The 14,652-nt window shown below is 44.3% G+C and overlaps 1 protein-coding gene across 1 annotated transcript in view; it reads right to left on the bottom strand.

Moving 5' to 3' along the window:
- Positions 1–14,652, bottom strand: part of Slc22a16 (solute carrier family 22 member 16) — a 32,513-nt gene that overhangs the window by 4,746 nt on the left and 13,115 nt on the right. Inside the window, exons 4-7 of the mRNA XM_021638743.2 lie at positions 13,806–14,337; positions 11,353–11,480; positions 9,104–9,213; positions 2,769–2,868 (exon numbers count right to left, since the gene is read on the bottom strand). Coding sequence (XP_021494418.1) covers positions 2,769–2,868; positions 9,104–9,213; positions 11,353–11,480; positions 13,806–14,337 — 870 coding nt within the window. The remainder of the gene's footprint in view (positions 1–2,768; positions 2,869–9,103; positions 9,214–11,352; positions 11,481–13,805; positions 14,338–14,652) is intronic.

Genomic DNA, 14,652 nt, shown 5'->3' with positions numbered 1-14,652 from the left:
GTGCTGTAACTTTGAGAAATATGGTACTTTCCAAGCCAGGTCTCAAAATGCCAAGTGCATTAACACTAAGAAATATAGTACTTTCCTCTTATGAATGGCTAGGCTTCCTGTGCTTTCCCGATGCTGTGGTAAAGGGCATCAATGGACAATTAGACAAGTGAATGCCCATCCAAGAGGCACATAAAAGATAATCTCTTGTAGTCAGAAAGCAGCCTGGGAGCCCTAGCTTGAAGCTCAGCCACAAAAAAATAATCCATTTCAGACAAGAGCAGCTGAAAAAACAGTACTGATCCAAAAAGTGTTTAGCTCCTTGATAATGTCTCTAACAAGCAGACAGAAAAACCGCAACTAATTATTGCTGACTACAGATAGGTAGTCTTCAGATACTTCAGAGATCTATAGAATATAGCATTTCAAGATGTTTTAATACTAAAAGGCTTTTCTGACAGAGAGACACATCTGCTCCTGGCAGCACCCCCAACCTACTTCAGAAAGGATGGTGGGCATTGAAGAACCTCCACAGGGAGTTTGCTTCGTGTGGCAATACTAGCTACTGGGCAAAAAAACTGCCCCTACAACTGCTGACAGCAGGCTGTCCAAACGGTGGGTCAAGCAGGACACTGGAAAATTGACTGCCCGACTTTGCAGAGATAAGGTAGGCCAGCCCTTCAAACTTCCTGCTTCACAGAAAAGTCTGTCAGACATTCTCGGCCCGTAGGCCAAAGACTGAATGCCTGAACCTTGTAGGGGAATCTTGACTGTCCAGCCACCTGGCTGTCTCTGTCATCTCTACAGTTTTGAAAGCTGCTTGCTCGGCATTTCCTATTTACTCAGCTAATATTTATCCTTCTCAGGTCTCTGATAGGGCTGAAGACTAGATAGTTATAGTCTTACGGTTTTCCTTCTTTACGATCAAAAACATAAAAGCTTAAGTTGTTTAGACTCTCAGGAAATGTTTTAAGGTCTAAAAGGATGTTTTTACATTGGTAACTGCAGTTATGATAAGAAAGTGATTTAGGTTACTCACCAGGATAGAAGAGGTAATAGAATACTTCCACCAAGGTTGCCAGATACATAAAGACTGGACAATTGTAAATATAGTTCTTACCTGAGAGTTTCCATAATTGTACTTATTATATGTAGTTTATTAATACTAGAGAAAAGCCATTTTTGGACTAAAAAGGGGGAAATTTAGTGAGAGTTTTTGTTTCTTTAAGAACACAGTTATGTTTTTGTTTTATTCTTGGGTTAGGGATAAACAGCTGTTTCACAGCAGGTGTTTGTGATTTGCCTCGTGCACTAGCAGGGGCATGATTTTTGCCAGCTGCAGATAGTTTAATTCTGGGCAGTCTTGAAGGGTTATAAGTGCCAGAGCCATAAGAGAGGGTGGCAGGTGCTCCAAAGAGAAGGCTACTGCTTCCATTTCTGCTTCTGGCTGCTGTGGTGGTGGTTTCATGAGAAGAAGTTGGAGATATCCTAACAATGAAGGTTTGACTTGCCCCAAGGAATCCAACACCCCCAATCAGGCAGAAGTAGTCTAAAGAAGTCTACATTCCCTTTCCCCTCTAACCTTCTTTCTGTCCTACCTAGTGTTGAGGGGTTGGAAAGGATTAGGGTAGAATAAGGGTTGTAAGGGTAGTAGATTCAAGAACCCAATTAGGTGGGCCCCCAAAAGTAGACCTACACCTGAGGTTGACCTCTTCACACACATAAAATATGCACACACACACAAACACAAAGTGCACCTGCACACACATACACAAACATGTTAGTATTCAAGAAGGAAGAAGGTGGTTCTTAGGGGAAATGAGATAATAGATGTGAGGTGAAACAATGGGGTGGAAAGAACAATGGGATGGATAAAAGGCCATGCCCTAGAGTGCTGTGCTTGAGGTCATTGACTTGACTAAAAGTGTGAGGCAAGAAGAGGATGGACTTTAATCACTAACCAGCTCCAAAGATATCCAGAGAGAATAGGCAGGAGGCTAGAAGGAAGACATGTCTGAAACTTGGAAGAGAGGAAAGATATTCACAGAGTGGAAGAGGGGCACATTGAAATCTTGAAGAAAGGAGCACTCAGGAGAGGAACTGGCACTAAAGAGACCAAGAAACATAAAAGAGCAACTGAAAAGGGGAGTTTGGAGGAAGGAAGCCATTATGCTGAGGCTCCCAAGTCCCTGGAGAGCATCCTGCACCATCCCTGCTCTCCATCATCCCCAGCCCCCATATTCTTCCTGAGTAGAAAAGCCAGGTAGACCCGGATATCGTGATGATCCACCCAATGTCCCAGGCTCTCAGTCTTTCCATGAGGCTCTGAGCACAGCTGCTCTCACTCTCCAAACCCCAGGCAACAGCTCACATTGCCACAAGAACCCAGAGGGAAGCTTCATCCATGAAAAGCTCCTCAGGGCATCACAGAGTCTTTGAGGGAGCAGGCAGTCTTCAAATTTTTTCCCAGAGCAACAAACCCACTATGGGCTGAGCTGGGTGGTGGGACAGAGGCCTAAGAGGTGGCAGAGGGAAGAGCACTTTCTGCTTAAGTGCTGGTGGCTCCAGGCTGAGGGAAGAGTGGACTGAATGACTCAGAGGGGCTGGAGAGGGGTTTTATCAGCAGATGATAAAACCACCCCAACCCTCCCTACTCACCCACTGGCAAGCTGTCTTGTTTCTACAAACCTCCATTATACAGTGATTGTATTGGCCTCCAAATAAAATGAAAACAGAAATGGCAACATTTGCTACCCCAGTGTCTAGAAAGTGATAAGGACCTGTGGTAGGAAGATCCAGGCTTTGGTGAGCTGCCCAGCATTTGGGATGATCAAGCTTGCTATGCGGGCCACCATGTTGCTGCTCCCCAGAGCCAAGCACCTGAAACACCAGGGGAATTAAGACACTGGTGACAACAGTGGACAAGCAGAGCAAAGGGGCACAGAGGATGACAGCACCATCACCCGCCACCCCCCTTTTCATTCTCCCATAGGAGAAATAATTAAACTCACACTCAGAAAAAAGTCAGATGTTTCCAAAACCACCTGTGACTTCTGCCTTTGTTCTGTGAAACAACTGTGTATTTGAGCATACAAATAAGATAAGAAGGGCATGCGCCATCTTTAATAAGGTCCATGTGTCTAAGATCCAGCTGGATACCATGGATTGAACAGATTTGTTTAGGGTATGGGAATTTGGGAAAACAAAACATTTGTCTATGGGCTGCTTATTAATGTCAAACTATACAAACACACACACACATATATATATATGGTTTTTCAAGACTACCAAGCAAAATCTTTATCGCTTTTTTGTTGTTGTTTTCAAGAGTGTGTGTGTGTGTAGGTGCCTGGGGAAGCCAGAAGGCAGGTGTCAGATCCCCTGGAGCTATGAGTTATAATCTGCGGTTGTAAGGGCTATGTACAGGTGCCCACCACAGAGTCAAGAATTTGACTCAGGATACAATCCAAGCGAAGATGCAAGGGACAAGAGTAACCTGTCCCATTTGCCCAAGGTCAGATGACTTCCTGGAATGCTGGGGGCTGCAGTTTATGTTAAGACAAAAAGTCATGTGTTTTAGGTGCGTAGGCAGGAAGTATGTCAGGACGCATGCTGGCCCCCATTGGATGATGGTGGGAAGTACCATAGCCTTGTGGGTTTTGCCTTTATGACCACCTAACTGACCTAATTCAGTGTCATTCTCTGGGAATCCTGGGTATGGATCTGGTCAGTGTCCATGTTCTTGGCCAGTATTAAATGAAGTTTACTTTAATTGGACAATCATGAATTTGGTCTTTCTCCTTGAAATTTTCAGGCTTAACACAATGACTTCTGTTCACTGCTACAGGTCAAACCCAGGTTCTCAGGTATGCTGGGAGATCAAATGCCCCCCCCCCAATAAGCTCATGTTTGAACACCTGGTCCTCAGATAGTGACACTGTTTGGGAAGGTTATGGAACCCTGAAAAAGTACAGCCTTGCTGGAGGAAATATGTCACTGGGGTAGGCTTTGACAGTGATAGCCTGGACCCATTTCCTTTTGTTTCCTCTTAAGGACTGCTGATGTAAAGCACAGCTTCATGCTCCTCCTTCCACGCCTTCTTCACTAAGATGGTTTGTTCCCCTTCACCACAAGTTATAAACCAAAAGAAATCCCGTCTCTCTTAAAGTGTGCTTTGTTGGGGGATTTTATCATAGCAACAGAAATGAAATTAACTTAGAAGTTGGTACCAAGTAATGGGGCCATCGCTGTGGTGACCCTGACCCTGTGTGGATCCGAGGCCTTTGTTCTATGGAAGGAATGCAGGGGAGTTTTTTTTTTGTTTGTTTGTTTGTTTGTTTTTTTGAAACCTGGGCTTAAAAAAGCCAAGCAGGGCTTAGCAGGCCATTCTATGGGAAGGCAGGAAGAGGGAAAAGGGGACAGTGAATGCCTAGCTGAGGACTTCAGAGGGGAGTGGGGACTCTTCGCAGGAAGTGAGCTAAGAACTGTTCCTGTGCTGCTTTAGCAAGGAGTCTATCACATCCTGTTCATGTTCTGAGAATTTACGTGAGTCCAGTTTTCAAAGTAATGGACTAATTCCATGACGGCATAACATGAGTGCGTGGAAGATTACTACTGATTGCTCTCATGCAGATCTGTAGTTTAAATGAACAATAAATAGGGCAGAAAGTAATCAAAATCAATGCGCAATTTAGAGAGGAGAAGAACACTAGGGAGCTTAAGTTTGCATTCAAGGTATGATCTGAGACCGAGGCTGTATTCTAGGAAAGCTTCCTGCTCTTCACTGGAACAACAGGAAAAGCACCTTGAGCGCAGGCTCCCCCACCCAACACAAACACACACGCGCGCGCGCACACACACACACACACACACACACACACACACACACACGCACTCGCCAAAGCTTGTGAACCTGGACCCTCAGGGCATCTCTGCTCCTGAAAAGCAACCACTAGAGAAGTTTTTCACCAGCGTCATCCCACAGAAGCTACTGAAACTGCGGTCTGCAGTGGCCAGCCTCCATCCCCAGCTAGAAGCAGAGCCTGTCAGTGTTGTCCACATGCCATTTGTACTGGAGGCGTGAAAGATACAAGACTGAGAGGGTCATGGAGTCTTCCTCCACGGTTTCAGAGAACAACTGAGGCCAGACAATGCATTTATGCGGAGGAGTACCTGTGAGGGGACCCTGAGAAACCACTGCATGAAGGCATGAAGGTGAAGCCTGGGTTGCAATGAAGACCCCCAAGATACTAGAGATGCCAAAGCTATGGGATGTCAGCCAAGGAGGGCTGCATGCAGGAAACCAGCATGAGAGAGAGAGAGAGGTGGGTGCTGCAGGCGACAAAGCCATAAGCTTTTGAAAATGGATTCCCTAGACACTGGACATGAAGCTACAGGCTTTGGTATTGGCCCAGCTGTGTTTCAGGCTGGCTTTGGTCCAATCTATCAGCCCACGAGGCCTCCGTTTCTCCCTTTGGAGATGGGACTGTATACTTTGTACCGATGTATACTGGAAGTAGATAATTTGGTTTCATTTGTGTTTTGTTTGTTTTTACAGTGGGTCACAGTTAAAAGATTGCCTCAGAAGAGACTCAGAAGAGACTTTGGACTTTTGAACAGTGTTCGGACTGTTAAAGGCTTACAGGGACTTTTCAAGATAGACTCAACAGATTTTTCATTTTGAAAGGGCTGTGGGCCTTTTGGGGCCCAGGGAGGAAAGCTATGGTTTCATTAGGAAATACCTCCTAGAGGCTTACATGTTTGAACACTTTTGAGTCATTGATACTGCTGAGCATGGATGTTCATGTTCATAATCCCAGCATCTGGTGAGGAAGCTGAGGCAGGAGCATTGGTACAAGTTCAAGCCCACCCCGGGCTATAGTGCAAGACTGTCTCAAAAGGCCATTGCCTGCAAAAAGACAATGGCGCTTTATCTTTTCTAGGCCATGCGCATTTGTAAGTTACTAGTTTGTTATAGTATGATACTCTTCTGAGGAAAAAAACTCCACACATAAGCAGTTTTACACGTAATCCTAAGATGTTCAGGAGGCCTATACAAGTTGTGAAAGATGCCTTGTATTACATATCCATAGGCCAGGCTCTTCTCCCTCTCTTCTCTCCTCCTTTCCTCCATCCCTCTCTCCTCTCTTTTTTTCCTTTCTTCCTGTCTGTCTTATTTTTGAGGCCACATACCTGTAGTTGGAAAACAACCAACTAAATTAAAATGGTCTTTAAGATACCATCATACACATTAATGGGTGGTTTGGTTGGATTGCAGACTTTTTGCATATAATACACATTCTCTGGACAGATACACATAGATTTGGAACTAAGATGCTTTTTGTTTGTTTGTTTGTTTGTTTGTTTGTTTGTTTTGAGGCTGGGCAGAAATCCATGCAAAAGCTCAGAGGCAACCAGAGGCCACAGCAAAGAATGTGCTCTGGTTCCTGGAGCCTTCTCTTCTCTGCAGAGCATCCAGGAGCCAGCCTGAGTTGGCTGTGCCTGACCTCAGCCTCTCTATGTGTGTGTTAGGCCAGGGTCCCCAGCGCCCCTCCCACAATCTGCAATCTGCATCCTGTCTGCCGCTGTACAGGTACACAGGGCTGCTGCTGTCTTAGGGTGATCTCAGAGGACTCTCAGAGCCTCTTGCCCTGGACACTCTTTCCCACCCCATTCCTAAAGTTCAGGGCAAGCAGCTCCTCCCTTGCTAATGTCTAGGTTTGTTTCAATGAATGTTCTTGAACATTTCCACTGAAGGGCAGAATGAGCCCAAAGATGTAGACCTGAGTTCTTTGTGTCTTTGGCCAAGAACCTAATCTCACTCGAGTCTCAGCTCCACAATCTTTAAACTGTGAGACTATGATACCAACCTCAACGGAATCATTTTGAGGAGTAAAGAAGGTGTATTTATTACACACACCACAACAAACACATACATATACACAGACACAACACAACATATATACCACACACATCACACAATGTACACACACCACACACATGCACACACACATAACAAAACACACACATAGACACACCACAAGCACATGCACACACTTATACACACACTCACACCACACACAGACAATACACCACACCACACACATTCACACACACTCTCACACACACACACACACACACACACACACACACACCAAACCTTCTGGTGACCTGGAGGGAAGATGAAAAGAGCACATCCGTCCTCAGACAACAGGGATAATGGACAGTTGGTGGGGAAGCTTGTCTGCTCCTTTCCGTACCTGGTCACACAGGGAGCTGCTAAGTTTCTTCTTGGATCTATGTCTGTGCACCTGCTTTCTCTCTAACCACCCACCCTGCAATGCACTGGCCTCCTCTGCCCAGGAAGGCAAGAAGACACAGACAGTTCCTAGAGAAAGGCTAATGGATTTCTAGGATGGTAGCGTGTGCACTTACCTCTAAAATCAATTGCTTTCCACACTTGTAACGCAATGGAAATAATAGAATCACGGCCAGGGCACCACTAGGTAAGCAAAAAGCTTAATGCTAGGTTCTTCCTCTTACCATTAAGATTGCCTTTTTTTATAGGTTAAGAAATAAATTCACTGAAAAATAATTTTTTTCCTTGGAAAATAAAAACCTCCCGGGTATCATGTGATCCTAGCACTCAGTGAGACTAAGGAAAAAGGAGCATAAGTTCAAGACCAGCCTGGGCAATTTATTAAGACTGTCTCAAAATTAAAAATTAACTTGGGGGGGGGCATGGGTTGTGGATAGAGTTTAATGGTAGAATATTTGCCCAGCATGTGTGAGGCTGTGGGCTTAATTGCCCACACAGAAACAAAGCAAGGAAAGGAAGGGATATAGAAAAGGAGGGAGGGAGGGAATACTATTGCATTAAGTGGGTGGTGGGGAACAGTCAACAGGAAGCTATTCTAGATCCTTACAGGGAAACCTGGGACCTTTCATGGTATTATTGCAATGCTAATCACTATTGAAACTTTAAAATTCAAGATGATTCTCCAAACAAAGGGAGAAGGTAGGGAAAACCTTTCCTTCCACCTCTGGGTCCCCACTCTGTGTGTCTCTGGCTGCAGCAAGGGCTGTGGGACTCACAGGATATGCCACTGTGGCCTGCATGCTCTTCTGCAGCAACCCAGAGCAGACACAAAAGGAGACTCCAGAATCTCACCAGAGCTTCCAAAACCTGTGTACGTTGGGAAATGTTGGGAAGAGTCTTCAAAAGGCTCGAAGGGCCCTGGACTCCTGGCTCACTGAGCTGTTCTCAAAGAAAGAAAGAAAGCAGGCGGCAACTCAGAATCACCTATAAACATGTTTAAAATCCTGCTCTCCTCCTGGAGTATCTGCAGGTGCAGTGTGGCCCCGGGACTGGGATGTTGTTTGTATTGGAGGCCTCGTAGTTTCTTACAGCTTGTGGATGTTCCTTGATGAGGTAATCTCAGGGAACCAGGGACATGTTGTCAGGGGCTAACCTGTGTCCCCTCAAAATGCAGGTGCTAAAATCTACCACACACACACACACACATACACACACACACTGTCTTAGACTTTGGAGACAAGGTCATTAAAGGAGAGACTATGTTAAAAAGAAGGGGTCCTGATTCAATAGAACTGGTGCCCATAAGAAGGTGGAAGGAAAGCCACCAGAGTGGCTACAGAGCTTAGACGTGAAAATGTGGTGATGAGGTACCAGGGGTTAGCCAAGAAAAGTAGCCTCCAGGGTCCCAACACTTTGATCTAAGGGTTTGTGCTACTCAACGATGAGACAGTGTCTTGTTTAGCCACTCCTACCCCATCAGATGCACACGCCCACCACCAGAATACTGAGAGACACATGGGACAAAAACAACCTGTGTTTCATACAGGGTCAGTGGGCACCAATTTTATTTGAGATTTGGTGTTAGTTTAACTGTGTGACTTCAAATCAGCCCTTTAATATCCTTGGTAGGGCACTATAAACAATGGCAAAATTACCACCATTATGTAATTTTCTCATTTCTCACAGATCTGGGGACCATCCATGGAAAGAAGACATTTGCATCTAAAGACCAAATATGATGGAGTGACATGTAAGTAAAAAGTGACAGGAATCCAACAGAAAAATAAGAATCCTTACCTTACAATTGTTGGGTACAGCTCTGCTGTATAAAGATAAAGAAAGGCAACTACTAACCCAACGATAACTTTGACAACCAAGACTGCCACTATTTTCAAGTTGTTGTGTTTCTAGAGGAGCACACACACACAAAAGGGAAACATGAGGTCATTAAAATCACTTAAAACTTTCTTATTCCAATGGTATGTTTTAGAACAACAGCGTTTTAATTTTCCTATCTGAAGTTATTTCATAAATTCTATTCATGAGTGGCAAAAGCTTTCTATCTTTGTAAGACTTAGGGAAGGGGAGTTTTAATGTGCCCTCTTCTGCTGGTTCTCTTCCAGCCCTGAGGCTGTCTCCCAGCATCCCAGGAAATCAGGAGGGGTGAGAAGCTACTTGAAATGGCACAGGGATCACAAACCCCAACTAGCTGGTGGCCAGTTCAACTTTAATTCCAGAGAAAGTTATATACCCCTTGGGGAGTGGGGGGGGGGCTCCAATAATTGGTTGGAAGCAAGCACATCAAGGATGCTTGATTTGCATTATACAGCATGCTCCTATCCTGTGAATGGAAACATAATGCCTAATTATCACAGAGGCTTGGGAGGGAGGGGAGAGCTAGCAGGGAGGGAGGCCCTGTATCCAACATAGTTAGGGGCCTCTTTGTCTAAAGGCACTCTCCCGATGAAGTCAGGCAGAGAGGCAGAGGCACTGCTGAGGGGAGGGAGTCCTGCCTTTAAGGCTGAGCTCAGGTTGACCAACCAGACTAGGCTAGAACTACAAGCTCAGGCAGCATGGTGTCCCTCCAAAGCTCCTCTAAACCCAGGAGTACGGAAGCCTGTCAAGAAGAAGTCCCAGGGCTAAGGCTCACCTGGGTGCCATTGCTTGCCCCCATCATTGACCCAGCAAAGTGAAAGGAGCCCTCAAAGCAAAATGTGCATTTGGGTAGAGTAAGCCAGGTTTATAAACTGTCTCCAAACACAATCATTTAAAAGTGTCAACTGTTTGTTAGTTTATTGACACATCCCTGAAAACCTATCAGTGTCACCAACCCATTGCCTTCGCCAAAGTGTTCCATTCCCAGGGTGGCTCGTGAGGACCTCCCATGCTCTACAATCTCCTCCTTCTCCCAGTAGGTAGATATCAAGCAGTCAAGATGGCCCAGCAGGTAAGAACCCCACAGCGTTTAGAACTCCACGGATTGTACTGTTTCTGTCTAGAGCCCCTGCCTCCCACCTTGCAGCCTGATTCTGGCCTTGTGGCTCATCTGTTCTCACAAACCTCATAGCTGAATGGAATCATGTGTCAGCCTGCTCACCTAGCTGAGCGACATCCCCCTTGCCTTGTTTAACTCTGGGCATGAGCCACCCATAAGAGATGCTTTCCCCTAGATCCTTCCTCCCTCTTTCTAATTCACACTCTCCTCCCCACAGCCTGGTTTGTGTTTGTTTTTTCATTTATAGAAACTTGTTCGCTCATCTTCATTACATGCTACATAATCTTTGCTGGATCAGTCCTTGATGAGTGACTAAGTGACCGAGTGTAAGGTCCAACAGTGGCCCAAGGATAACCTGGCTCAGTCAGTAGAGGCCTTGCTTGGCATGCATGAAGCCCCTAAGCTCAGTCACAAGCATTAAAACTGGGGGATGGTGTAAGCCTGTAATCCTGATGCTTAGCGGGTAGAGACTGGAAGGTGAGGAGTTCAGGGTAATCCTTGGCTATTTAATGGAGTTTGAGACCAACCTTAGCCACCTGAAACCCTGTTTCAAAGAAACAAAGTTCCAGAACTACTGGCAGTTGTGATCAACTTTCTAAAATACAGCATGTACCATCTTTTTGGTGTGTGGAGTTATGGAATATATATATATATATATATATATATATATATATATTATATAAAAGAAAAGTATTGTGTTTTTTAAACATGATACTTTGCAAGGTAATGGTGGCGCTTGTTTTTAATCTCACGACTTGAGACACAAAGACAGACAGATCTCTGTGAGTTCAAGACTATCCTGGTCTACTGAGTTCCAGGACAGCCGGGGCTACACACAGAGAAACCCTATCTCGAAAAGAAGAAGAAAAAGGAAGAGGAGGAGAAAAAGGAGGAGGAGGAGAAGACAGAGGAGGAGGAGGAGGAGGAGACACCTTTAAATATGATCTAGATACTCAGTCAACATGTCTGAATAAGTCTTCATGCTAAAGATACTAAAAATCTTTCCATGAAACTGCTCCCGCCGTTCCGTAAAGAAAACAAAATAGCTCACCAGAGGTAACACCAAATAAGCTGCACAGGTGAGTGAGGCCAACGAAAGGAAGAAGAACACAGTCTTCCTTCTTCCCACCCTCTTCAACCAGACACATATAAAGGAGTAGGCAGGGATATCCACAATACCTGTCATTGAGCCAAAGAGCCTCTGTGAGACCGACCGTCACCCCACACATCAGCCCGCCCCATGCTTCCCCACGCCTGTCGCTGGAGGGAGACCAGTGTTTGCTGTGAAATCTCTAGACTGACAAAATCCGCCAAAACCCTTTATACCATCCTAGGAGCTGAGCTCACTAGGACCCCGTGTGCTGCACAGAGATCTGGCCTCTTGAATGAATGAAGAAAGTGCAGAGAATGGGGTTACCTGTGCTTGGCAGAAGTGGGGAGGGGGGTGTTAAATTGGATGTGTAACTTCAAACAAATAAAAATGGAGGCCATAGTTTATATAAGACCCCAACCACCACTACCAAGCCATCTGCATTTAGCCACCCTGAGCTCTGCTAGCTGTCTCCAATCATAAAAGTAACAAGACTCCAGTTTCCCATAGATATCAAAGTGAGGTGGTGAAAAAAAAAGAAAAAAAAAAAACCTTTACCATTACAAAACGTCAAGCAAGTTTAAATTACAAATGTAATTTTTATATTTTAGTCTAATGTTAGTTGTAATGAATGAAAGCCAAATATTTATATTTGCCTCAAGTCTAGTGTATGTATCTAGAAGTTAAAATTGAGAAGTTGTAAATGCCAGGTCAAATCAAGTCCATGGAAGAATTCCACAATGAGCCAAAATTCCTTATTATCCTAAGTTCTTTCACAATCAGATAATTCTGTGACTATACAGTATAATGGTAACATAAAAATATTGTTATGTTATAGTTTACAAAACTTATGAATCTTTTATAAGTCTCCATTGAATATCTTTCATACTTTTCCTGCCTTATCCTTCCTCCATTTTTTTTTTTTTTTACAAAGTATTACTTTGCAAACATTAGGTTTGGTAATAACAATATATTTAAAATTATGTACTCCATATTTATCTTTTCTACTTGAAATTTCCCTCACTCTGTACAGGACTCAGTCTCATAAAGTACATATTTTCAGTTTAATAGGACTGTCTCTGACATGAACTGATTGGCCTGCTCTTTGATCACCTCCCCCTGAGGGGGGAGCAGCATTACCAGGCCACAGAGGAAGACAATGCAGCCACTCCTGATGAGACCTGATAGGCTAGGGTCAGAAGGAAGGGAAGGACGACCTCCCCCATCAGTGGACTTGGGGAGGGACATGAGTGGAGAAGGGGTAGGGAGGGTGGAATTGTGAGGGAAGGAGGGAGGGTGATACAGGGGGGGACACAAAGTGAATAAACTGTAATTAATAAGAATTAAAAAAAGAAATCAACATTCTAAAAACAAAACATAACATAACATAACAAAACAAAAAACCCTTACCTTATAGAATCAAAGCTTGATGCTTAGATCCAAAACATGAGGCCCTGCATCCCGATGAAGCTCCCTAGCCTCCTCCATCTACACTGCCCCACCTGCTTCTGCTGACCTTTGCTGCTGTTCAAGAAAAACTACATCATGTCTCAAACTGACATACCGAACAGGGGTGGGGTCTTCTTCTAGACTTGTAACATTGCCCAGAAAGGTACTCCTTAAAATGAGTTTTCTCATAATTCTTGCTGAGGGATAACAATAATAACAATAATAAAATAGATGTGTTCTGAGGGTACTTTGATGAGAAAGTGTGAGGATGTCCATGTCCACATATAATGACGTAAAAGCAAGATCTCTCTGGGGTAATATACATTGCAGCAGCCCACACAGAAACAACCAGTGCAGACCAGACGGAGAAATACCAATTCCTAATGTCTACCTTCGTCTCCTCGCCTAGCCATTTAGCTCATGTTTGCTTACCCTAGGAGTTACAATCTGCCTGATCTCAAGTCATGCTAACTTTTACTGAAATTGAATAAACATGACAATGTTCATGATCGTTGCATGTAAGGATGTTATTTTTATAAATTAAGGACATTTGGAAGTCTTCACGGCACATTATATCAAAAGAAAATTGACTTACCCAAAACACCATGTTGAAATCTCATTTGTGCCCTGTCGTGACATTTATGTGTATATGCTGATAGAGATGCATAGAGAGAGAGTATGTACCAAACAGTCTAAAGGCTACCTCTGGGAAAACCTGCAGATTAGGGATGAAGGAAGGAAGGAAGCAAGGAAAGTAGGGAATTAAAAAAAAAAAAAAAGGAAGTAGGCCTTTATAACTCTTGTCCTATTTTCAGACAAACATGACTCGTGTCCTATGGTATAAGGACACTAAAACATATTACGCTAATACGGTCACCAATGTTGTTCCTGGCTTTAAAAGATAATAAAAATATGGTAGAAACTTTGCCTCAATGGCCATACGTAAACACATATTTACCACTTACCCACTATGAAGAGGTACATATAGTTATACTCTGTTTTCCAAACAGTCTCCACGCTAAAGATGTAGTAACCCAAATACGCTGTGGTCCAAACCAGCCAAACGATGAGGGTCCTTCGTGTAATATCCCGGTTTCGAAACAGCTCTGCTAGCCCATGCTTCCGAGGGGCCTGGTGGTTTTTGTCAGGAAGACTATTCACATCCAATGAGAAAAGTTCTACCAGGTCACAGGAGCTGGACTCATTCCACTGAGCCATGGCATCAATTAATCCTTGTGCTTCTTTGTATCTTCCTTCTGAGAGGAGCCAAAAAGGAGTCTCTGGAAGCATCCAGCAGCACAGGATGAAGGGGACAGTCACTGTCCACAGGACGATTTGATAAAGCCACCAAGTTTTGACCAAATAGTTTACCAAAATCACCAATATCACTCCAACAGCAAAGAAGGTGTGTAGATGCATGGACAACCATACTCGTGCCTTCTTGCCGATGAACTCCATAACGTAGACAACAACCACCACGTAATAGCCACTTGCAGCCTGGAGGACAAAGACAAAGGGGACTCAGCAGTTACGAATGAGGGTGCTGAGCTCTCTGCAAATTCACTTCAGCAAGACATAATCTTTCTTCTTTACTCAGGTCCTTTGACCTTTCACCACCCTCCCTAACCTCAGTAGCACACTTGAGAGACTGTCTGTGGTCAAAGTGTTAGATGCCACTCTGCTTAATTAAGTTCCCTTATAAGGCAAACTTAGTTCTCAGTTTCTTCTGCAGCGCGCTCACGTGCGCACACACACACACAATGCCATTGTTACATCCTAGTTGCTAAATAGGGTCAACGTCCTATGGAGACT

This window comes from Meriones unguiculatus, chromosome 20, assembly GCF_030254825.1.
Source record: "Meriones unguiculatus strain TT.TT164.6M chromosome 20, Bangor_MerUng_6.1, whole genome shotgun sequence".
Classification (NCBI taxonomy): domain Eukaryota; kingdom Metazoa; phylum Chordata; class Mammalia; order Rodentia; family Muridae; genus Meriones; species Meriones unguiculatus.
The sequence above is the reverse complement of the archived record's forward strand: the minus strand, read 5'-3'. Positions and strand labels throughout refer to the sequence as shown.